The 26,543-nt window shown below is 40.9% G+C and overlaps 1 protein-coding gene across 1 annotated transcript; it reads right to left on the bottom strand.

Annotated features, from left to right (window-relative positions):
• si:ch211-202p1.5 (uncharacterized protein LOC103909337 homolog) lies at positions 1–26,109 on the bottom strand. The gene is made up of 4 exons (XM_063495582.1): positions 25,708–26,109; positions 14,281–14,437; positions 2,694–2,819; positions 1–2,605 (listed from the first exon to the last, which is right to left on the bottom strand). The coding sequence occupies exons 1-4, from the start codon at positions 25,766–25,768 to the stop codon at positions 2,503–2,505; spliced, it is 447 nt and encodes a 148-aa protein (XP_063351652.1). The 5' UTR covers positions 25,769–26,109; the 3' UTR covers positions 1–2,502.
• Between the last annotated feature and the right edge of the window lie 434 nt (positions 26,110–26,543).

The raw sequence follows: 26,543 nt of genomic DNA, 5'->3' as shown, positions 1-26,543 counted from the left end.
AAAAGTATAAAGATATATATTATTATTCACATTCAGGCATCCGTATCGAAAACTCTAGGTTTACAACTCGAGTGAGTACACCACTGTGCAATATCACTACAATATGTTACAATATGCATGTTTCTATGTACTGAGTATCTACTGCCATGAATTTTCAAATACTTGATAGGTGTAGGTACCATGAAGTATCTACTGTTTTTGTATTTTAAAATCACAGGCATTACAGCCTCAGAGAGAGCCAACAGTGAGCAGCACTTTCTGAGAGTGGAGAGAAGAAACTTCCTTAAACAGGAATTGACCTCTGGGAGAACCAGGCTCCATCATTCCCTCACCCAAACAGGCTGTGGTGATTTCATGTGGGGTCCAGCTGCCATGACCAACCACAAAAACAGGAGTGAAGTAAAAGATGTTGGCAGATTATATTCATATTTGAATCTCTGTGGGTCGACCAGAACACCTGCCCAGCCTGAATCCCCACAGTGAAGAACAACGGTGCAAGTCAATGAATCAAACTGCCAACGTTAGTTTGTTAGCCCTGGGCAAGTATGATGACCTTTGGTCTATTTTAAGAAAAAATAGAGCAACACAAGAACACAGACAGTCAGTTGAATGGAAACGGTGGTGTCTTCCGTTTAGAGGACTGAATCTGTCCCACATCCTCCACGTACACAGATTTCATTTATTTATTTTTTTTTTTGCTTTCACAGTTGGCCTCGTTGCAAACGTGGAAATAATCATATGATGTTTCTCATTCTGTACATTCACCTTTAAAATAAAGGTGAATGTACAGAATGTTAATAATTAATGTCAGATGGGTTTTTGTTAATCTGACATCACGCCAGCATGTTTGTAATCTGAAAAGTCTGTCATTGTTTTCGCACCTGCTCAGCTTCACTTTTATTACCTGATAGAGCACAGCAGTGACCTCACTCTATACCAAAATCTCACAACTCCAAAATATTAAAGAAAAACTGTTCATTTTATACTTTATAACCACATTACAAAAAAATACAAACAGAGCTGTTCGCATATTTAAATGATTAGAAAGCAGACTCTACAGCCGAAGTTCGAAGCTTCAAAGTCAGACACATCGCTTCCTGTTAGAACAAACTGGCCACTCTGTGTGCTGAACTAAAATGATAATAATACATGAAAACACTTCACATTTTACACTTCATGATGTTCATAACAGCTTATTCGTAATCAGAGAGAAACTCCGAGAGCAACACGAGGCCACGAGGAAGACGCAGACAAATCCAGGAGCTCAGGATTAAAGTTAAAATATGCTGCTTTGTTTTACGATAAAAGTCTGAATATTATAAAGTGATGCTAAATAAAAAGACCAAGTTGTGACATATTTAAGAATAAGTTAGCATTTTTACAAGAAGAATCAAAGCATTTTACTGTTTTGCTGAAGTTCTGACATATTTCAAGAATAAAATTGTAATTTTGTATCTGAGTCTTTATATTTTTAGATTAAAAATCATATTTGTAGATTAAATAAAGTCTATACAGATTAAAACATTTGATTTTTTGATTAAACCACTGAAGCTGTAACTCAGAGTCATAACACTGTGAATATGGTGTTTTTGTCTGAAAGCTCTTAATCCACAGCTATTGTTCAAGCTGAAAGCTGCAAAAACAGGAACTGCTAACACAGATGACGTCTTGTGGTTGTACGAGTAACTGCAAGGAGTTTAGAATTTATCACCACTGTATCCATGGAAACAAGCTTATAAACTCATTTTTTGCGGCGTGGATTGCTGAGGTCGGCACACTCACGGTTGATCAGATTTGTTGTGCTCGTCAAGTCTTTCTCTAAATAATAAAAATTCACCACTTAGTTCGGTTTGATCCAATGAAGTGACGACTTTGTTCTGACGTGATTTCATTGTGCTAAATGACCTGAAATTGATGTTATTTCTTCTACTGGCCTCGGGGTTTTGCTTCATTGTTTTCTCAGATCGACCCAGCCTGAAACCCTCGTGAGATTTTATGATCGTATTTGACTGTTTTATAAGTATTTCTGTAGAAAAAACCAACCAAATGAATCTACTTTAGATGACCCATAACCTCCTTCACCGAGGTACCAACCCTATGTAGCTTCTGTGGAAGACATATTTGAAACTCATTTGGAAAAACTCTAACCTTTGGAAGATTTCAGAGATGTGAGGTTTACACACACTGGCCGCTCTGGAGCGGTTTCTGGTCCAGCCTGGATGGAGATGTCCTCCATCTTTCTGTGCTATAAATAAGCTGCAATCATCCGGTAACAGAAAAATCAACTCCCTCAGCTCTAAAGAATCTGAGCAGGGCAGGATGCCAGCTAAATGTTAGAAAGATGAGCTTGTAAGTGATCAGCACTCCTGTCCTAACGCTTCACTGTCCTTACATTTACACAAAAACACACTGTACATGTCCATGCCGGGTCCATTTGTTCTCATTCATACATCAAGGACTTCCATCCAGAGGGGCTGGTGTCACTGGTTGGCCTCCTCTTCCTCAGGTCTGTCTGAGTGCATGTCTGCTCCTCTTTTCCCAGAATGCAGCTTTGTATCCTCTCAGCTGTTTGTCCGTCTTCCTCTTCACAGGAGCGTTCTCAGCTCTGCAGACAAAGAGAGGACACGTCTCTGAGTGTTCTCAGTCCACGATGTGTCTTCAATAGTGTGTGTGTCACATGTGCCGGTGCTTACCTTGGTTTCTCCTGGACGCTGCAGAACTTCATGCACTCAGCATCCTCTGAATCTGTGCAGCGGCAGCGGCAGCGGCTCAGCTCCCTCCTCACTCGCACCGATCCAAACCCGTAAGGCACCAGCTGGCTGGAAGAGTCAGAGTCAGATATTCACTGTCAGATATGATGGAGGTCCTGCAAACATGCATTAAACACACTTGCAGTTCTCCTGTCCGTCATCAGATATGTGCAGAGTCTGTGCAGCGCAGCATGATCACGCCAGCAGCAACTCTGGCTTCAAGTTAAATCACTGCCTGATGGCATTTCTGACATATTTTGGTGTTTTCTGTTCAGAGGGAGGAACTGATGATGTGCCCACAATCTTCGTATACGACTGAGTAAACAAACTCCTAAAAGTTCTGGTTCCATATACATCTGCACCCTCAAATGTGCAACAGATAGGTCTGACACAGGAGGCAAGTTCTGCTCTCCTGCAGGAAGGACCTGCTTACAGATTTCCTTGTTTAGATTTAAGGGAATTTTTAGAAGAGAGGTTGAACAGGGCTTCATGCACTGGTGCTTGTAATAAATCCCAGTCTTTAGGCAGAGTAGTTAAAGCTAATCAGAGCCTTTGGATGACCGCAGTAATAAACATGCAGTTTGTGGAACAGTTTACACTGCTCTCCAGGCAGCACGGCAGAAATCCACAGGCGACAATGTTCAGTCAGACTTTCATGGAACTTATCAGCATTTTGATTTTGAGCCGAATCAAATCCAAATAAATGTCACACTGAAGAACACAAATAGCATAGACTGGACACTGAAAGCTCCAAGTCTGTATAGTCACATGGATTCTGCTTTCCGTTTTGGACTGCTGGTATGTTTGTAGAGAATATCACAGCCATTATAGCAAATCCATCCTGGTATGGCCTCTTGAAGAGATGGCGGTTGTTAAGCTTTAGCATCACAACCAAAGTAAGACTGTGTTTCCAAATCTTACCGATACTTAACGTCAGTTTGTTTTGATTTGAAGTGTGTAAGCACATTTTTACTTGTAGCTGTTGCAGGTGAAGCTAAACTGAGTTAGAGAGTTTGTCCACACTAGTGATAGGTAACAAGCTCAACAAATTATGATATTTACTCAGTTCTCCACTAAACTAACATGATGACTGAGGACGGTGATGATGGTGGCTGACATTTCCAAATGTGTTGGGAGCAGATCATCCTGTGCGGTCGGTGAGCGAGGTCACAGCTGAGAAATACCCCTCGTGCGTCTTCTGAGCAAGAAAGAGGTCATCCGTCGTCTTTGGTGAACGATCTCAGTCGGTGACTCCAGCTTTCTCAGTGTATTATTTACCCTCTGTTATTTAAGAAAGGTTATTATTGTTATCATTATAATTTTTGGGCACTTTTCTGATTGCAGCTATATTCATCTGTGAGCATGGTGCTGATATACAAGAGCCATTGTGCTTTCACACTTTGGCTTAAAGGATGCTGCCCTTTAGTTCTGTTTGTTTCCACTGATGTGTCTTCAGATTATTTACTCTGCCTGTTCGTCTCCAACCTTTGCTCTTACTGGCATGTGAGTGTGAACTCTGTGCATACGTGACAGTGAGCACACCTCTGTCAGTTTTTTCTTTCAATAAACATGAACATTAGACATAATTGTACAAAATCTCTGGAAGTCGCACCTTTTATATCACTTTTATAATGAACATTATGCTATGACACGCTCTCTGTCAATACTGTCGACAGTTCACAGTAGTTTCAAAACTTCTGATGATGCCCTTCCAAGCAGTCGGAGGATAAATCTGCAAGGTCGTGTGATAAATGAAGTCGTCGAAGGTAGACATATGAATGTGATGCTGCACGGGTGTTCTGACCTTGTACTAAAAGTAGCTCAATTTTTTAGTTTCGTGGATTAAGACCTCACTGTTCCAGGTGAAAGCTGGCTGTGGGGCTGGGCTTATTTTTTTGCACTTGTTACCATACTCAGGCCCTGAAAAAATGACTCTCACTCCCTCTGTGGAACACATGCAGACAGCTGTTGGTACACTGCTCCAGAGTTCAGCTGTTCATAATTATCTATCACTGAAACAAACATCAAGCATCTGCACCACATTTATGGCCAAAGACGCAACAATGCTGCTTTTTTTTAAATACGCATTGAAACAGATATATTTCTCCACAACCCTGAAATCCGATCAAATATGTGCACGTGTAACTTCCTTAAAAACTCGTTTCAGCCATTGTTTTTACTGTGCAACTGCGAACTCGTGTACAATAAATGAATTAAGCAAAAACCATAAACAGTTAAATAAATAAGTCAGCAGTTTTTATACAGATGTACCATTAACTCGTGTGCTAATATTTTAAAGGTGAGTAATTTGATCAAATGTAATAACATATTCAAGTGTCTGTCGCTCAGATATGTGTTTGTTTGTGTGGAGTTTTATTCTGCAGCTCAGACAAAGAAGAAGATGACCCATGCTAGGCTAATCAGGCACACAGGTGAGATCATCACATACAGAGGCTGCAGAGCACAATGGTAATGATTCTGCAGCACACTGAGTTTATATCTGAATCTCAATACAACATTATAAAACTAAACCACGTACAAGTGGGCAAGCCCAACCTAGCCCTGCTTTCCTTTTGTCAGATTTTCTAATGCCCACCTGACCTGGTCTGAAACGACCTGTGATTGGCCAGAATCTCACATCACAGAGTGCTCCCCCTGCTGGTCTAAAATCAGGGCTGGGAGGGGGAGCGAGAGTGTAGTTCCCTCTGAGACTGCTTCATTTACAATTTGCTGAAACACTACTGAGGATTTTGTCTGTCGAGAGATGCCAGAAATATGTCTGCTGGAAAAATGAAGAAGGCGAAAACACAATTTCACTGAAGAAATTTACGTTTGGTGTTTAGATTTGGGCCAGAATTTTTGCGAAACAGTGTATATTTTTAACTTTCTGGATCAAAATAAAATGGCACACGGAGTTAAGAGCGATATATCTCCTTTGTGGAACTAACAACAACCCACAGACGTCGGAAAGATGACAAACTCCCCTTCTAGTTCAGCCAAGAGCATGAATAGCTATCTTAATCTTTAACAGTGCAATCCTTTTTGAGGTTGAGCTATCAGGCAATGTTCACAGGACATCAGCCAGAGCTTCATGTGAGCAACCTGTAGAGATCAGTAACCACTGATAAATAATTCAAACTTTCCAGATAAACCAGGGAGCATTCGGCTACAGCATGCACATTGATGCCCTGCGGTCAGAATTGAGTCCCTGCTTCAGACCCGCAGTCAAAATCCTCGTCTCTGCCGCTAGTTTGCTATTCGTTAGTATTCCCTGGGCATGTTAAATGTTTGGAACATATTTCCCAACAATCCATCAGTTACTTCCAAAAATGTACTCTCAACCAGAGTTTCATTTAACTGACTTTCAGACCTGTATTACAGCCAGACCACAAACATGACTTCGAATGACTGAGGGCGTTTATTTTCCAATTATGTCCACGTTAGTGCCCCTTATTATGTTCCACATATCTCGCTATTTAAGTAGCGTCTCTGCAAACAGCCGCAGGAGTTAGTTTTCCTGCTGCGTGGCTGCAGTGATTCAGCCCGCTGCTCATTCGTCTGGTGCCAGCGAGACGGCCAAGACGGCCTTCGGCCAGGCAGCAGGTTTGAGGAGGCTCTGCTGCTGGATTAGTGGCAGAGTTAACTAGACCACTGGAGGAACAGCAAGCAGATGCCGGTGGCTCACCAGCAAAACACTTATCTCAAAACAAGAGGACACATCCGAAAATAAACCTTCACTGATGGTAAAAAACATTCTCTGTGTCTTAATATTACAAATATTTGGATTGAGTCTACATTTCAGTCTGAATTATCCTGACTGGAGACCTGAATGGCTTCCCTTTTTCCTTTCCCTTAATTAAATGGTGACACATCTGGCTCTCGTTGCTCTGTGACCAATGATAAAATGTTACCCTTTCATCTCCCAGCTTTCCTCTGCTCCTCGCCCTCCTCCATGAGCACTCCTGTCTGCTCATTTCTAAAATATCATTGACTTTCCTCTTTACTGCTTATTGACCTTCATGTTGTTTTTATGAGTCCGTTGGCTGCATTTGCTCATTTTTTTCTTTCCTTATGTGTCAAAGGGTTACTGAGCTCCTTTCTTAAGTTACAAGAATGAATAAATCTGAGTGACCTGAACTGTTGAACTGCTGCGATATGAGTTATGGCTCCACTGTTCTGCATACCTGCTGAACTCTTCTTTTCTACTTAAGGCTGTATTTATTCCTGGCTATCGATCATATAGATTCCCTATTGGCAGATAATGTGGCGCAGGTTGAAGGTTTTCTTATATAACTCTTATATAACTAGACAGTATATGTATTTTTTGATATTAGTAGTAGGGTCCAAACACTGAAAAACCTACAATAACACAACACTTCACTCTTGATTGCAGTGTTTGCTCACAGAGGGAGCTTTGTCCTCACATCTGTCTGCATTCCTGAGTGTTTGGCTTATTTCTGCTGCTCCGTTTCCCACAGCATGTCTTCGTCTTGTCTTTCTCCCCCCACACGTAACCAGTCATGGCAGATGGCCGCCCCTCCCTGAGCCTGGTTCTGCTGGAGGTTTCTTCCTGTTAGAAGGGAGTTTTCCTTTCCTACTGTCGCCAAAGTTCTTGCTCATAGGGGGTCATGTGATTATTGGGGTTTTGTGTGTGGTATTGTAGGCTCTTTACCTTTCAACATAAAGCCCCTTCAGGCTGTGATATGATACTGTATGAATAAATCGAATTGAAAAGTGAATTAAGTGATTGAACTGTAATTTCTGTCATCATGTCTCTAAACCAATCACCCAGTCTCCATACCCAACCTCTTTAATCCTCTCACTCCTACTTTGTTATTGTGATTTTCTTTCTTTCTCTTTCAGACTTTCCCTCATGCACAGCTTCCACCTCATCTTCACCTTACTCCTGACTTTCAGACAAGTCTCAGCCACGTTTCCATCTTCCATCTTCTGCATCATCACCAGCAGTCCTACCTCCATCCTCTGCCCTTCCATCATTGGGGACGTTGCCCTACATCGCTTCCTCTTGGAGTCTAACCACCAAATACTTTATTACTCAATCTCTGAACAATTTCAGTTAACCTGTGCTTAACACTGATTTAATGAAATTGTTAGACTTTCAGGTTTAAAAAACATTAATGATAACTGTTTAAGATTTAACTTAGTTTAGTACAAACATATGGAGGGAAAAGAATCAAGATTAAAACAATAGAAAGTTTCATTGCACTTTTATTCATTTGCATATCGCAGGCTCTGCTTCTGTGGCTGTCATTTGTCCCAGAAGATACTTTTTCTTGAACAGACACCAAACAGCTTCTTGTCTGATGACTAATTCATCCTGCATTATTAATCTGGAGAACATTTAGAGTTGGCGGAACAACATGTGCTTACATATGAAGTTTGTATTTCCAGATCTCATCACAAAAGGATGATCAAAAAAGTTAATTTTCTCAGTTTCAACGTCTGATTTAAAAAAACTTTTTTTTTTTTTTTTTTGAACACATGGGCTCAGTGTTTTGGTACATGGATTAATCTGTCTGGAGTCTTTTATTTTTAAGAAAACCAGATTTTACTTTCTTGTAATACTTAATGAGGTTTAGAAAGCCTCTGACTCTCCTGAAATCCGTGAGTCCCAATTATCTACAATCTTTTTGTTCTCCAACTACTGGGAGTAAACGCTACGTCCAGATGAACAGAATCAACTTTTGGAGATTTACTTACCTGGATGATCGAGCATGCATCAAGACAACTATAAGGGAAGCATAGATCTATAGGGGAAGCATAGAGCTGTAAGTGAAGCATAGATCTATAAGGGAAGCATAGAGCTGTAAGTGAAGCATAGATCTATAAGTGAAGCATAGATCTATAAGGGAAGCATAGAGCTGTAAGTGAAGCAGAGCTATAAGGGAAGCATAGAGCTGTAAGTGAAGCATAGATCTATAAGTGAAGCATAGATCTATAAGGGAAGCATAGATCTATAAGGGAAGCATAGATCTATAAGTGAAGCATAGATCTATAAGTGAAGCAGAGCTATAAGGGAAGCATAGAGCTGTAAGTGAAGCATAGATCTATAAGGGAAGCATAGATCTATAAGGGAAGCATAGATCTATAAGTGAAGCATAGATCTATAAGGGAAGCATAGATCTATAAGGGAAGCATAGATCTATAAGGGAAGCATAGATCTATAAGTGAAGCAGAGCTAGAAGGGAAGCATAGAGCTGTAAGTGAAGCATAGATCTATAAGGGAAGCATAGATCTATAAGGGAAGCATAGATCTATAAGGGAAGCATAGATCTATAAGTGCAGCATAGATCTATAAGTGAAGCAGAGCTAGAAGGGAAGCATAGAGCTGTAAGTGAAGCATAGATCTATAAGTGAAGTATAGATCTATAAGGGAAGCATAGATCTATAAGTGAAGCATAGATCTATAAGTGAAGTATAGATCTATAAGGGAAGCATAGATCTATAAGGGAAGCATAGATCTATAAGGGAAGCATAGATCTATAAGGGAAGCATAGATCTATAAGTGCAGCATAGATCTATAAGTGAAGCAGAGCTAGAAGGGAAGCATAGAGCTGTAAGTGAAGCATAGATCTATAAGGGAAGCATAGATCTATAAGGGAAGCATAGATCTATAAGGGAAGCATAGATCTATAAGTGAAGTATAGATCTATAAGGGAAGCATAGAGCTGTAAGTGAAGCATAGATCTATAAGTGAAGTATAGATCTATAAGGGAAGCATAGATCTATAAGTGAAGTATAGATCTATAAGGGAAGCATAGATCTATAAGTGAAGCATAGATCTGTAAGTGAAGCATAGATCTATAAGTGAAGTATAGATCTATAAGGGAAGCATAGATCTATAAGTGAAGTATAGATCTATAAGGGAAGCATAGATCTATAAGTGAAGCATAGATCTGTAAGTGAAGTATAGATCTATAAGGGAAGCATAGAGCTGTAAGTGAAGCAGAGGTATAAGTGAAGTTATTTGTTTTTACCCTGTTCAATTCATCGTGTGCAATAAGCAGCAATGATGGATGAACCAGAGAGACTGTCTTTGTTATGTTTCCCTCTGTTTTAGTTCCAATCACTCACATGTGTGGAACTGAAATAACAAGTCAGCCCTAAAATATAAGGAGTGGAAAGAGATGTTTGTCTTCAGGCGTAGGAAGTAAAATGCAGTTATTAAAAGGATGAAGTTGATGACTGAAATCTGTTGAGACACACAGCATCAGTGTTTCATGGCCCATCTGCAATGAAAGTGTTTGGTGTGTTTTGGTCTTCTCTTCATTAAATATCTTCTGATTTTCACCTTTCTGTATTCCAATAGTGTTTCAGTCTGGTGTGTTTAATGTGTTCCTGTTCCACTTCCTGTTTTATTTTGGTACAGTTCTGTCTTGTGCATATTGCGTTCAGTCTTTATTGGTCCCCTGCCTCACTGCGTCGTCTACAGCTGTGTTGATTTGCTCTTCATCTTTGCTGTGACGTCTGTTATCCGTCTTCCTGTTTTCATCCCGTGTTACTTATTTATATTTATGAACTTTGCTTTCTGCTGCCTTTTGGACTGGTGCTATGTCTCAATAAAGATTTGCCTTTTTTTTTTTTTTTTAAATAACTGTCCTCATTAAGATCGGCCAAGACCGTCCTGGCCTTTTGCCAAACTGTTTCCAAATTCAGTCTCATAGATGCATCTGAAGAACGATCAGATTCATGACGAGCACGTTTTCTACAGCCAAACGTGAGGCTAGGAAATGACTGAGAGTGAACCTTTACTTTCTTCTTTTCTACATAAAGCTACACGACCAGAGTGCTTGCAGCATTGGACCTGGAGGAAGATAAATCCTTTATGATACTGGAGGTACTGAGAGTGATTTAACAGGAAGAAATATAAAAACAAATATCCTCTCGTTCAGATGTTGTGCTCAGCAGAGGCCTGCAGAGATCACGACAGAAGCGAAGGAAGATATAATGTGATGTTCGAGCGGGTAGGAGGCTGGTGTGGAAAAAACTTTGGGCTTCAAACTGTCACGGTCCTGGGTCGGTGACCCAGTGTTTTGTGTTATTATTAATCTTTGATTTCATCATGATTTATCACTGCTAGTCTGTTGGTTTCTGTTTCAGTATTTCTAGCTCCCTCAGTTCTTTAGGATTTGTACAGCCGACAATAAAGGCTCATTTTTTGTTATCATTCCACCCTTATCTCCGTTTGCCTGCACTTGGGTCCCCAGTCTCCCCACGCCTCACCGTCTGCCTCGCCAGATGTGACACAAACGTCAATCCCTGACAATCCCTGAAACTTTCAGCAAACGATTATGTTTTACTCATTTGGTGTCTGCATCAAACCAAATCCTTCCCATAGCACAATTTTCTGTTTTCTCCGCGGTATACGCCCACAGGTCACGCGTGTGGAGGGGCGACTGATAACACGTTACATTTGGACTTTTTTTAAACTTTTGAATAAAGTCTATTCAGCAGCACAACTCAAATCTCACACTGTGTCCTCCCATTAAAATATGACCACGCCATCCCTGACAGCATGTCATGCCTGTGAGGAGAGGAAATGTAGATTCTTCACATGCAGGCACTGAGTTTGACAGTTAATTATTGGCTCATATTGTCAGTGACCTCTGCCAAAATAATAATATGTTTTCTGTTGTCTTGCTGTCAAATAAATGAGTCCAAAAACTAGCAGATGTTAAATAAATTGTGTTTGTTTGAGTTCACTGAAGGTGGTTCTGATCCTGGCGTCTCTCTCTTTAGTTTGGATCACCGCCTTTTTGGATGATCAGACACATCCATCTGTAACCGAGAGGGAAACTCCTCACTGACTTCACTGTTTGTTTGAACACTTGCGAAGGTGAAAATCGGACTTTAAAAACAGCCTTTGTGCTTTAAGTACTCCGAGATTTCTGTTTTCTTCTGGTGTAAAATAGCAGGGAGCCAAAGGATGTCCTTTAAAGGTTACACTGGTGTTACTCGATATTTTCTCTTTAAACAATACAACACGAGTAGAAAAAAACCAACATTATTTCAGCTTGTTCTGATCTTCTGTCTGTTGCTCTCCTACCGACAGTGTGAACCTTCAAGCGCTGTTCTCAAATGGATAATTTTGTTTAGGTCTACAGATGTGGTTATTTCCAAGAATAAAACATGTTGTTCACTCTGTCGAGTGCATGTTAGCAAGGTTACATATTTTAAATGACGCTGTGTGTGAAGAAAAAGGAAATGCACTCGGGACTCCCCAACGCTTTTTAGTGGCATCATTAGTGACGGCGGGTGCTGGCAGTGCTCTTTAAAGCGTCTTTATAGTGAAAGCAGGAAGATTGCATTTTACCACATGGCTATATTTAGAGTGAGCTAACAGTCTGAGATGGTCCCACCACCACTGGAGCCATTTTTGGCTAACCTCTGGAAGCTATTTTGGTGACTTGTCTTTTTCTACACCAATTAATTTGGAGTGTGACTTACTGGCATGACATGAAACAGCTTACAGTGCAGTATCCCATTCAGGGAAACACTGAACAACATAATTGCACTTTATCAAAAGGGATGATGCTGTAAATACATATAGTAAAGCTCAAACCAGACTACTTTTCCATTTTATTATTATTTTATTCTAAGATTTCTACACTATCTTCCACATTTTTACCTTTAAATCTTTTCATCTCATTATTTTGAACAGGGGTAAATTGAGTTATTATTATTATAACTGCGTCTCATTTCTAGAAACAGTTGAGGATGAAATGTCAACACACAAACGGGAGCAGGCTGTGAGTTGTTAAGCGGCTGTGGGCAGATAAAGGTCCGACCATGATTTCAGACTCTCTGTTGAGTTGGTGTTAAAGGGTTAAAAAAAGCTCTTTTGAAACACGGAGAGGAAACTGAGCAGAAACAACCCTTCTTTAGGAAAGGTGTGCTTTCTCATTAGCTCCACCACATCTAAGCGGTTACTCGTTGCTTGTGCATACTGAACTAAAATGAAGTTAATTGCTACCAATTGTGAAGGGAGCTGCACGCCTACTTCTTATTTGAGGCCAGCCATTTTAAAAAATATGAACAACTGGACTAGAAAAGACATTCAAGTCAACCCGACATGGCTGTTTCAGGGAACCTTTGTTACTCACTTGTCTCTTCACAGAGTTAAAGAAATGTAGTGTTAGTATTAAAGCTCAAATAATCAGGCCCCATTTTATCTTAATGACCTTATAGTACCATATCACCCTATTAGAGCACTTCGCTCTCACATTGCAGGCTTACTTGTTGTTTCTAGAGAATTTAAAAGTAGAATGGGAGGCAGAGCCTTCAGTTTTCAGGCCCCTCTTCTGTGGAACCAGCTTCAAGTTTGTATTCAGGAGACAGACACTATCTCAGCTTTTAGGATTATGCTTAAAACTTTCCTTTTTGCTAAAGCATATAGTTAGGGCTGGACCAGGTGACCCTGAATCCTCCCTTAGTTATGCTGCAATACGTGTAGGCTGCTGGGGGATTCCAGTGATACACTGTGTGTTTTTTCTTCTCTCACTATGTGTTAACAGACCTCTCTGCACTGAATCATACTGTTATTAATCTCTGGCTCTCTTCCACAGCATGTCTTTTATCCTGTCTTCCTTCTCTCACACCAACCGGTCATGGCAGATGGCTGCCCCTCCCAGAGCCTGGTTCTGCTGTAATTTTCTTCCTGTTAAAAGGGAGTTTTTCCTTCCCACTGTTGCCAAAGTGCTTGCTCATAGGGGGTCATATGATTGTTGAGTTTTTCTCTGTACGTATTATTGTAGGGTCTACCTTACAATATAAAGTGCCTTTAGGTGACCTGTTGTTGTGATTTGGCGCTGTATAAATAAAACTGAATTCAATTGAATTGAATTGAATTGGATTGAATTGGATTGAATTGAAAGCTGAACCAGGCATTAATTAAAGACTTGTTGCAGTGGATGTGACTAAGGCTGAGCAGCTGTTCTGGGGGAACTCTGCCTTTTGCTCTGACCACCTCGCGTGACCCTGATGTGGATAAGTGGTTGAGTGTACACATGCATGCTCAGTAGGAAGGGTGCTGCAGAGTCTGACTCTCTTAAGGAGAAATATGGAAATGAAATGAGAAATGTAGAGAAAATTTCTAGCCTCACCAACCATTCAGAGACTTGAATGGTTAGTGAATGGTTGCTCCATGTCACCACTTTATCTGCTTCAGACTCAGCAGTGAAGCTAATGTGCTACCGTGCATGTCTCTGGTCTGAGGGAGAATAAGGGGAAAATCACTGAAAATTCAGAAAATCACTGCCTTGACAAAACAGTGAAAGTTAATCTTATTCATGGACTGAAGCTGCTGCAGAAGCCTCCCACCCACCGCCCCCTGCTAAAGCTGTATGCACAGAGCTTTGTTTATCCTTTGGACAGATTATAGACAACTTCTTTTCTCGGTTTTGTTTTGTCATCACATTTACGGCAGTAAACTTTATCGCAACACTCCAATGTTTCATTACAGAGGAAACGAAGCCTTAAAATGTTTAATATTGTTCTCTCACAGACTCACCTTGGGGTGTTGACCCAGACGATGCCAATGTGACAGAAAAAAATGCACTCTTTGTCTTTCTGGTTCTCGCAGGAGCAGCGTTTCTCTCGCCGGTGAGCCGTATGGGGGAGCTGCACTGGGGGGCCCTCCTCCAGCACAGAGCTCGAAACAGAGAGGGCTGGAACACACAGGCAGGGCAGGGTTATCGGCTATTAATGATCATCTAATCAAGTACGCAGCGATTCTGCTGCTTTGTCATGAGTGGATGAACGGGAGATGTTTGCATTAACTTGAGATTTGAGTTCAGATTTCTAATTTTTACTGACAATTCTGTTTAGATCAATATTAATGAAGAAGCCGTGTGAAGCAGCTTTATGAGTCAGTTCTCATCTAAAGCTGGTGTTGAGGAGAGAGACGATCATATTTTATCCACATGTCAGTCTCTTTGTCTCTTCTCTTTACATTTTTGCTGATGATGATCTGTGCAGTCAAGGTGCAAAGATACATTAAAATTTGCCTACACAGCACGTGAATTCCTACAGGTTCTCTTCTTCTCTGCTTTACAATGTATTTGGCCGTTCTCTGGCCACTTGCATAAAACTTGATGTTTTATGTGCGTGTCAAATGCAAAGAGACGTGAAGCATCAACAGGAAGAGTGGGAATACTGTGGGCTCCTGACACTGTGAGCTGGCATGTGCAATTGCCACTGATAATTTGCAAATGCCTAAAAACAATAGACTGTATATAAATTCTGTAGTCATTTTAACAGGATCCATTGGGCAGGTCCAGTGCAAAAAAGCATACGCTCCCTAGTCTGAAATACGAGCATGTATTAAATAAGCATGGCCACTGGGACACATCAGGAAAGTGTTTACTAGGGTCGTGTATCAACTGAGCAGTAGGGTCAGTTTCTCATAGACCTATTAGAAAGAATGGACACTGCATCCAACTTTCATTCCTGCATACTTCCAGTTATTATATCCAGAAACTATAATGCCAGGGTTTGCTCACATCACCAGCCCTGGGGCAGATTGGAAAACTGGAAAACATGAGACTGAAAATATTGGTTTTAATATCTAGACTGGGTACAGATATTAATGTTTAAATTTGTATTGTGGTTTATTATTCATTTTATTTTTATTTGCTGCTAATAAGAAATGTCAACATAAATCAACAATGATGGATGGTGAAGACGGTAAACATTAAGAAAGTTCAGATGCCCACCATGAGCAGCTTCAAGAGCGGCTAGCATGGCGGTAGAGCTGACTGCAGGATTATAAGTTAATGGCTCAACAAAGAGATCCAGCCTATTGGGGCCATGAATGCCTTTTAGAAATTTCATGGCAATCGATTCAGTACCTGTAGAAATAGCTACTCTTAACCTAACTAGTTCATTCACTCACAGCTTTTCCGTTGATGCACAACAAAGGAAAGACTGTGTGCAGCTTTTACTCTGTTAAAGTCGGAAATTACTTTATTCAATTTTATAGCCACAAGGTCTTCATCAACACCCCAGAAAAGCACATTCACAGCCACAGTCACATGACACCATGCCCTCCAACAGGCCTGGTGTGTTTCCGATAAGAGAGACAGAGCCATTGTTGCCTTTGTTTTTGTGGCCGGCACGTTGGAACTCCCTGTTTCTTCCCACTTAACTTAACACAACGCCCTTAGCAGGAATGACATGTAATACTGTACCTGAACACAGACTTACAAACACAAAGACACAAGTTCAAAAGCACACGTACACACAGAGAGCCCATAAAGCAGGCAGAACCCACAGACGGCCTTTGATCTTGTTCTCGGTGCGCATTTACATGATTTACATGATTTACACGTGGGAGCAAAATAGCACCTTTTCTCACAATAAACGTAGGTGTAGCACTGTTCTTCACACGGCTGTGTCCCAGAAAATCACATTAGGTTTTTATTCATGCACGTTTTCCAAAGAAAGTTCATAAAGGCTCGCATTCCAACTAACCCCAGCCGTCATCAGCAGGACGAGCATTCTCAGACACACCAGTCAGTGGAGGCCCTTTTACTACAAACTGGCCAAGCACGGTGGTTACAATAAGCATCCCAGTAAAACACTTCTCAAGCAACATTTTCAAACTCCTTTTGGGGGATGCTGAGATTTATAATCTCTCCAGGATTTTCTGGGACTACCCGGAGGTAGACCAGCACAGAAAACCTCCAATAAAAGGGAACATTAAATGGCTCTTTTTAAGTGGCAGATTCCAGATGCCAAAACTTCTTACTCTATATCTGAGACTGAGCCTAGCCCGCCTACGCTCAGATCTCATTTTAGTGAGTTTGTGCTGTCTTGAAGGGAGGACTCTACTATTTGCCAGAAAAGAATGATAGATTAGATGTAAATCCAAGAACAGGAACTCTGTTATCTGGATTTGAGTCACATTTTTAACACATATGCATGCACTTTGCACTGATACAGAGCATTTTGTATATGCTGTTATTGGAGGAGTGAGGAGGTTTTATTTAGGCAAAGTACAGACCGGGAACCACACAAAGCTACCTGCTGCTGTTTGTAACGTCATATTGAAGTTATATGTGTTTTTGCACACCTGCATGTTTCAGTGCCAGATGGACACGTCTGTCAGCACAGCAGCTTTCTGGCAGACGTCATTACGATATCAGACACGACATGATGAAGAGGATAACGGATCTCCTGTTCTGCTTTACCTCACGGTGTTCGGATCTTATTTTTAACCCACGGTCTTTGTGGTAACGCTGAAGTATATTCTGAAAAGGATCTGTGATGACTTTCTTTAAGAGGAAACCTTTGGACTGATTTGAAACACTCAATGTGAATAAAATTCCTTCAGAAGAAAACGCTACAAAATGTAAAATGATTTTAAGGCCTTAAATCCCCGCTTAGCTTCAACTTCCTAATAGCACTTCAGGCTTGATCCAGACTTCCTGACCTCACAGTGGGGTCGACACCACAGATGTTTAACATCACCTTACTGGTTGGTAGAAACTGAGCTGAGGGTTGATCAGTGGAGTTTCAGTCAAAGCAAGAATGTCAAATAAAAAACAGAATCTTTGTTTAAAGACAAAAACAACTGTTAATTTGACAGAAGAAAAATGACCTGCAAAGTGTCCTTCCTCTTTATGTAACTGAAGCTGGTGCAAGTACACCAGGAATTATATTTATTATTAGTTATTAGTCAAGGTAAAATAAAAATTCTCCAGGTCAGTTCTGCTTCGGCTAAAAGTTTTTGGGAAATTTCACGTCTCAGTGCTTCTGTATCTGGAGTTTGTCTTGCAGCATGAAGACACATTAAACAAACACATCTTCCAAACTGGTTTGCACAGTTACTTTTGGACAGCCAAGTCCAACTCACCTGAACTGAGGGACTTTGTCACGATACTGAGGTTTGAATCCATTTGGCATGGAGATTTCACACTTTTTATCCATGGTCCTCACATTTCCTCCTAAAAACACACATGCTTGAGTGTGACCTTTACGTACTGTACATAGACGAGGTTAGACATGCAGGTTAGAAGTTTCAATCCCGGCCTGCATGAGGAAACAGTCAAACAATGCTGCCTCTCAGATGACTTCAGAGATTTATCAGGTTAAATCTCTGTCATCAAAACTAAATTCCTCAATAAAGACTTTCAACTGCTTCAAAGGCCACTTGTTTGCATCGAAAGCTAAAAAAAATAATATGACACTAACTAGCTTCACATTTTGTGATATTGAATTATTATGTTCCTATTTAGTCATTATTATTCATCTTTTCCGAGGCTGTGCCAGAGAATGACTGAGTGAGTGTTGCTTCCAAAATGTCACTTTAGAGCATTGATGTCGAGTCCAAAGGCCAAAAATATGCAAGAAACAAACTGGCACCAACGTCGACCTTGCCTCTCTCAGTTTGAACACGTGGCACCCAGCTGTGCGGTGGCTCGAGTTTCTCCATCATTGCTTTTATATTCTTTAACAGAACATATAATACGCATGTTTTATGTGTACGTACAGCATCAGAGATTGCTGTACAGATGCAACCATCCTCGCTGGTTTGCATCTTTTGAACAGGGAGATGTCTCCATCGCTCATTTGGCCTGTAAACCTCTGATTAAGTTAAGACATCTGACTGAAGACGAAAGAAGCAGCTTGTTGTAATTACTGCAAAATCGGAGACATGGACATTGATTGAGCAGTCTGGAGAAAGGATAGAATAATACTAATAATGACAGAGTGCAGCATGCAGATGTTTGCAGCACTGAGCGTATCACGAATCCTCAAGTTTGTCAGGAAAAAAAGTGAACTTTTCAGTGCCATCACCTGTCGGCGCCTTTCGCTTCATCCTCACTAACGTTTTGATTTCAGGGCTGAGATCTGTCAAGAAGAAAATTGAAATATCATTTATCATCTTTATTTTATCATCGCAGCCTTCTTTGAACTTATCACTGTCACGGTTCTGGGTCAGTGTTGACCCAGCATTTTGAGTTCTGGTCTATTTTTGAATGAACGTTTTGTTTCTCGGGTGTTTTGTTGATGATGATGATTATTATTGTTTGAGTTCTATGTGTTATATTCGGTCTGCCTCTCAGTCTGCGTCTTTGTTTAGTGGTTTCTTGTTTCCTGTTTTATTGTGAAGGTCTGTGTCTCATGTGAGTTTGTTCAGTTTAACTGTTCCCCTGTCTCGTTAGTCCAATTTCTCCCAGCTGTGTCTTCCTCCTGTTGCCCATTCCCTGATTACCACTCTGTGTATACTAGCCCTGTGTTTTCCTGTGCTCAGTGTCGCGTCGTACCCTCACATTATCTGTGTGTCCCGTCTGCCTGCCTGCTTAGTTTATTTTTGTATTCTCAGTTTAGTTTAGTTTCTGTTTCGTTGCTCCAGGAATAAAGCTGTGTATTTTGAGTTCACGTCTGCCTCCGAGTCCTGCATTTTGGGTCCTATCTCCCTGCCTGCCCGCACACAGCCATGATAATCACCTTATTTAATTAAATACTCCTTTTTGTATGACAAAGGCCAAGATTTTATGACTATATCATAAAGACAAAATGACCTCTGCTGAATGAAGTAAGGACAACCTCCTGGGGCAATTTTAGGCCACCTAAGGGTTATAGTTAGGGGTCTGATATTGACTGATGGTGACACTCAATGGACCACTCACACTCACACTGGGTTGGTGCACAGTCCCAAAGACATTTGTGTTAATTACAATATTCATAAACCTGCAGAGACAGAGGAAATACAGGGTCTGCTTAGGTCTGCTTAGGCTGAGCATCCTCAGCTGATTCCAGATGTTTTTCAAACCTTCAAGTTTCAGGTTTTGTTTGTCTTGGGCAGAAGGCCTTCAAGCTGAAAGTTGGTTCTTTATTGTTTCCTTGCCACAGGCAGTGAATTACACTTTATGGATGTAAACATTTAACTTTTCCTGGACCTTATGATCTCGTCTCTGTATTTGGCACCCTTTCAGTCCTTTAAGCACCTCTCAGTGTGATGCACATTTCCTTTCCCATAATTTGCATTTAGTATTTTGTGATCCTTGAGCACAGGTATCCACATGCCTGTGCATATGAACCTGCATACTTTACGTACATGTGCAAGTATTCATGCAAGCTCGTGTGCTATTTTGCATCTTTGGCTCAAGAACAAAAAAAAAAATCATGGGAAATACCAAGAGGCAAACCCCCTGTTCAGGATCCTGCATCGTGTGCGGACTGCTGAGCCAAAGTTTAATTTCTTGCCCCTGTTATGAGAGGGTCTGGTTGGCTCCGCGGGGTTTGACAATATTTGACAATATGCACATGGATCAGCTGCTAATCCACGAGCTGGTTGTTTGGACTGGCAGAAGTCAGTGCACAGGTACAAACCTCTCAGCCAGGAAAAGACTTGGTAACATTCAGTCCTTTGAATTCTTCAGCATTCATAAACACATGAGAAGAAACAGAAGGTATGCAGTGGTTTTGTGTAAGAAGTAAAAGACTGTATTTAGTTTGAGCGCACTCTTGGGCATTGTCATCTGTTGTGTTTTTCTACCCTTGGTGGGCACAACGTTCTTGGGAGGTTATAAAAAGGTACTGAGGCCAACATTAAAGCCAGAGTAAACTCTCAGCCTAATTTGAGGCCGTTGAAGCCCCAGTGTCTCCAGTTTTATTTCACGAAAGGCAGAATAAAATTACACTTGAGAGTTTAAAAACAAAATACACTTTCCATCAACCGTCCCTGATGAAACTCTGTCGGCCACCCTGGACATGTTGCTTTGTCAGAGCCCTTCTGACCTCCAGACTCAGCACAGGTGAGCACAGAGCGAAGAACGGCGAGCATCAAGTTAGTGATTAAGATGAGACATGAGCTACAGAAGGTAACCTGACTTTATCCTTTGTTGACGCACAGGTTGCAGTTTGACGAAGAAATGAACCCTTTCATGTTATTTGCCAAAACATTAGAGATTTGTGACTTTTGAAGACTGTCTTTGTAGATTTTTAAGCTTTTTACTAAACAGCTGTTTGACAGCTGATGGCTTGTTTCATTCCAAAATATTTGGAATAGGAAATGTAAAAGAGGGTTACATAGTGGCATAAAGATTGTGTTCAAGGATAGTAAAATGAATGAAATAAATGAAAAAATACATTTTTAAAAAATACACAAATATTTTAGTAAAGTGTTGTGCCCTTGCTACCAGAACAGCTTACCTGCTCTTAGCTACTGACTGTCCAAATCTGCTGATCTCTGTTGGAGATACCAACACCATTCTTCCAAATTCTTTTACTTCATTTGTTTCATTCTAAAGTCAGCTGGCCTGAAATCCGGTGAGTGCCCAGGGTACAAGTCCCACCATTTCTTCCTAATCTAAGCATTTAGTGGACTGGGGCATCATTATCCCAGGAGAGAAAGGTGATATGAGTTATTACTTTGCATTGATTTGCAGTGACCAGTCTCAGTATAAGGAAAAATGGACAGGAACAGAAGTGTAGGGCTCAAACTGTAAGGGTCAGGGTTGTAGTTTTTCTTTCAAATTACCACCCATCTGCACATTTTCAACCAGCTCAGGCTGTTTCTGTTGTTATACAGGCTTGTTAGGTTTTATTTAGTGTCCTCAGTGCTCAAAGAAAAAGGCTGTGGTGTTGTCTTGTGATTTCAAAGTGCTGCTTTCTCCAGCAATCCCTAATAAGGCTCAGATGTCTGGCTGTGATAGACAAATACAAAACATGCAGCACAGATTAAGACCAACGGGAAGGTGGAGATAGAGGAGACAAAAAAATGGCAAGAAAAACGGTAGACAGTTTGGTAAGCGGAAAAAAAGACAGCCACAGCCAGAAAAGTAGAGAAAGAGTAGGGACAACATGTTGACAGAAAGGTGCTTTAAAAATTCTCTGAGGTCCTCACGCTAACAAAGACTCTACCCAAACTATATTTGTTTAAGATGATGGAGGTAGCATGTACCCAGTAATTCAGTATGCTAAATATTTCATGGAAAAGGCAGCTCCTCGCCTCACCTCAGTCATAAGTAGTACCCTGTGACAGTAATGAGCATGCACACTGCTGAACAAGAGGAAATGAGTAGATTGAGTGTTGGTCAGGACACCCGAAACCACAAGTACTATTTCATAATGACGATTTCAACTGATGTAGAAACAGGAAGCACGCTGGTGTTTCTCAGAATGTGCTCACACTTTATGACAAACCTTATCTTTTTTTCTCAGTAATTCTTGTTTCATAGAGAAGATGTTCAGCCAACTTCCATTTATATTTTCCTTTTAACTGCACACTGCTTGAAATGATTACAACTGTTAGCTCTAGCTTTGGTGTGTAAATGTAAAAGAAAACATGCAACTGCAAGTAGCCACCCCGTCCTTTAACCTTTAAGATCTACCTGAGGATGTGGGTTTTCATTCAGCAACACTAAGAGGGTCATACCATAATGCTGCTACAAAGGCCCAGACTTGTTCTTACCAGGATTACACATAAATGTGCCCAGCTGTACTTCAGCTGGCTGGCATGTGGCATGCTAAATTAGACTTGGTGTCAGGCTTCTTTGACACGTACTGTACATGTGACAACATTTTTATTATCACAAATATAAATTCATCATACAAGAATGAGCATAAAGTATGATTTAAATTGGTTAAGCTTGTAAACTGTTTTGAGAAGATCGGCTCTGTAAGCCATTGTATGCACTGCGTGTGGTTCAAGCCAACAAACCTAAAGACCAAACCAGGAATGTTATCTTTGAGAACAGAGGGGTCACTGGTCTGCTGCTACCTAGAATGGTTATTCCACTTTATGTCTTTGGTGTTTCAAAAGTTTAAATTAGTTCAAATCGCAACTAACTCTTTAAAACACCCTTTAATGTGTTTGTCCTTCATCGCCTGCACCATGAAATGAGTCTGTTTGACAAACCATGATTTTATTGCCAGTGTTTCAATTCAATATTTGTACATTAAAATAATTAATGTATTTTTATTCACTATGTAGGCACCTTTATCAAGCCTACAAAGCTTTCTTTGTAAATGACTCTTCTATAATAGAAAGCCTGGTTTAGACTTGTGCAGCAAATTTAGGAGTATGAAAACACAACACAGCCCTAGTTTTAGAAATGAAAGATCCACGATCGAGTTCTGCAGGTAGACCTATTCAAAAAGTTAAATATCCCAGCCTGCTTTGATTTTTAAAGTTCCTGGCAGGCTCAAACTATACCTCGGGCTAATGTGAAATAATGTCCTTTTGTATTTTTTAAAATTACAACTTCCTTCTGTGAGGGCTGTACCATCAAGATTTCTGAAAACATTTTTATTAGCTGCTTCACAAAGATATCTGGGGATTGAATGTGCTAACAGTCTGAAGAACACCTAAACCAGGCACTGTTACCCAAACTCAGCTAAAGACCAGCTTATACCAGTTTTCATTAAATCCACAGTTTTACTTGACTCATCAGTCATTTGAAAAATAATTAATTTTCAATGAAAAGGGTTTTATCGCACAGTCCTTAGCATGTACAGCTGTAAGACTTATTTCTTCAGCAGCCCTCAGGTATGTTAGCTGGAGGCTACAAGAGGTCGTTTTGTGTTCATGGTTGGATTTCTGTGTGGCTCACGCTCAGCTTCACAGACTAAATCATCCCATCTTACCTGACACAGGAAAATGAACCAAGATGGAATAAACGACTCAGAACTGAAGAGCTACAATGAATGAATCCAAAACCCAGACAGCAAGATCAGCTAAATGTAACACAGATTCATGTCATGCAACCCAAAACCTTGTGAAATGCGACGCCACATTCCTGAAGTTTCTAACTTCTTCTCAAAGTATACATTAATACAAAAAGGAACGTTTTCACCAGACTCTGTGCAGTCCTGTGAAGTCCACCATGTCTGGAGCATTCAACTATATATGAACATGATCTTTAATTGTTAAATAAACTGGTTCTTATACAGCACTCCTCTACTCAGAGCACTCAAAGCACTTTATATGGCTTGCCTCATTCACACGAAAACATCTTCTATGTATTTCCTAACTACGTGCTATCTATCTATCATTCAAACTCCAGTGCAGGAAACCTGAGGTTATTATCATACCCAAAGATATTTGGCACGCAGACTCGAGCAGACAGGGATCGAACCACTAACCTTCCAATTAGTGGGTGATCTGAGCTACAGCCACCTCCAAGTGAACAGCTCTCTGAACGGAGAAAGAGTGAACAGGTATGGCTTATTTATAAGGGTTCCCAGGAGAAAGCCTCTTCTGTCAAAGAAAGTACTTTGCTTGGAGAGCACTAACTGTGAAGAATGGTGGTAGAAGGGTGACAGTTTGGGCTTGATTTGCAGCAACAGGCACTTTGCAGTCATTGAATCCACCGTGAGCTTATCTACATAGCAATGTATTCTAGAGTCAGTGTGAGGCCTAAAGTTTGGACTAAAGCTCGGCCTAAAACACACAGTGATCCCAAGCACAGCAGCAAATCTCCAACAGAATGGCTGAAAAAGAAAAGTACTGAGGTAGTGCAATGACCCAAAGTCCAGACCTCAACCTGACTCTAATGCTGTGGTGGGTCCTTAAGAGTGCTGTGCATGAATAAAAGCCCGGCAACTTCAAAGAACTGAAGCAAGTCGACGATATGCAAAGAAAGGTGAAACCATCGTGATGCTGCTCACTGGGGTTTCGTATTTTGAACCTACAGTTTATTCCAGTATTATTCTCATTGGTTTTTTGGTCCCAGAAAAGATCACATTTGGCGGTGTTTTACTATAACCAGACCAGCCGTTTTAAAACACAAAGCAATCCTGTGTTGGAAGATGGTGAGGTTAGAAAATTACTTTTAGTTCCAGTTTCATCAACATTGAAGCGTGATAGAAGTATAAAAGCACTTTTGACATTTTTAGCCTGAATTAGACATATTCTTTTTAAATTTGACCTCTATCATGTTTGAAGTGTGAGACGGCCCTCCACAGCTACCTGTTTGTAGGACCGTCAACACAGGAATTTGCTGAAAGAGCAAGGGTATGATTATATATTCACGCGGAGCAGGTCACAGGGTGCCGTGACACTGACACTGTAAAACTTCATCATCCAAGAGCTAGAAAGCGACAACAGAGGGAGTCCTTACACGCTACGTGACCTCTGATGGCTTTTTGAATAATAAAATGTCACGATGAGCTCGACTGTGGAAACCAGAGAACAGAGCGCCTAGCTGGGGTTTTGCAACGCAGACTTTGGTTGTCCTTCTAAGCAGAAATGTTTAGTTGGACACCTGTTGGTTGATCTGTTCCTCCCAGTCTGCAGACGTACAAGCAGACTGTTTTGTTTTCATTAAATTCTTTTTAATCAGGTGGCACCAAAATGGTTTTTGGATAAAACATGCAGGTCTCATTATACAGCCTCACAGTCCTGATGTTGTTTCTGCTTTCAATGAAAATATGAATAATGTGAACATTAAAACATTGAGATTGCAGTGCTTTCATGTCATGAAAAATAACGTGTAGTGCTGTGGATTTTTCCTTCATGAAAAAGAATAAATTCATAATTTATTGACATCTCAAAGACTATTCCTAATCGATTTTTGATACTTGATTTGCAGAAACTGTCATGGTATTAAAAATGAGCAGTATTTATGTAAGGGATACAGAAAAAGGTCATTATTTTTTATTTAACCACTTTTGTTTATTATTTTTGTAAGCTTGATAACTCCTTTCTACCTTTTGTTAATTTCAGGGCTCCAAAATTAACAAGTTGCCATGGTAGTCCACAAACCTGTTTATTAACTCACTGGCTAATAAAATCAAACTGAGTCCTGAAAGTGGAATAAAAATTAATCAGCATCTGGAGAAATACTTAGATCTCAAAGAATGACATATTCCTTAATTTGCTTAGTGATGCATTGTCTTTTAAGAGGATCATGTAAATTATACCATGTAAACAGAGTCCTTACATCCCACCCATCTAGTAACAGGATAGATATAAAAACGGGTTTACCTTCACTGTGCTGGATCAACATTAGAGCCGTGAAGAGGAGACAAATGAAGGTGAGGTCCATTCTGTTGACCTCCTCAGCATCCAGGTGAGAAATCAAAGGAGCAAAAGCACCTTGGCTCCTCGTAAAGTTCCTCGCAGCAGCTGGAGGAGCTGAAGCAGCAGAGCAGAGGCTCCTGCTGAATCAAAACCCTAAGTGTTTCCAGTGAGCACCTAAGAAGAAGAAGAAAGGGCTCCGAGGGTTTGTTTCAAATGTCCAGTCAGGTAACGCGCTATGCACAGCTGCCTCCCAGGTGCAGCACTGAGAGGAGTGTGGTGCTGGGTTGAATCCCGAGGCTGCTGCGGTTTCCAGACGGAGGGAGGATAATGTGACGATCTGTTATGAGCTGCATCAAAACAGATGGAGAGAAGTGACTGCGAGAGGAGGAGGAGGATACAGCGGGGAGGCTGGCTCTGCGCTGAGACACCTTCACAGCTTGAATGTCATTAATCACAGCCTCCTCCTCCTCCAGTGGTTCATGCTCTCATGCTTGCCGCGTCCCTCACTAGTCTCTTTCATCTCCTCGCCGCTTTTTTTCTTTGTGTAAGCTGAGTTGTGACGCTCGCCTCCCTGGGATCTCCTCACAGAGTGCTCTACACGTGTGGAACAGCCCAGCTGGCTATTTGAGGCACACACGTCTTTATCTCTGTCTGTGTGGGGCAACACGTGCATACATGTATAGTTGTCATCCTGCCCCTTTTGAAATATTCCTTCACCCTCACTGAATTATTGTCCCACCAGCAGCTGGAGTAAAACCTGCCTGGAGACACTGAGTGAAAACTGTAGACCTGAACTTTTA

This window comes from Pelmatolapia mariae, linkage group LG15 (genome assembly GCF_036321145.2).
Source record: "Pelmatolapia mariae isolate MD_Pm_ZW linkage group LG15, Pm_UMD_F_2, whole genome shotgun sequence".
Lineage (NCBI taxonomy): Eukaryota > Metazoa > Chordata > Actinopteri > Cichliformes > Cichlidae > Pelmatolapia > Pelmatolapia mariae.
Note: the sequence above shows the minus strand (reverse complement) of the source record. Positions and strands in the feature narration are given on the sequence as shown.

What these genes read in the sequence shown, in the direction of transcription:
- si:ch211-202p1.5 (XM_063495582.1), bottom strand. Translation starts at nt 25,768, where the DNA reads ATGGACCTCACCTTCATTTGTCTCCTCTTCACGGCTCTAATGTTGATC. An exon ending in GTTGATCCAGCACAGTGAAG is followed by an intron (nt 14,438 to 25,707) that starts GTAAACCCGTTT and finishes TGTGTGTTCCAG; the next exon opens with CCCTCTCTGTTTCGAGCTCT. An exon ending in AGCGTCCAGGAGAAACCAAG is followed by an intron (nt 2,606 to 2,693) that starts GTAAGCACCGGC and finishes CTTTGTCTGCAG; the next exon opens with AGCTGAGAACGCTCCTGTGA.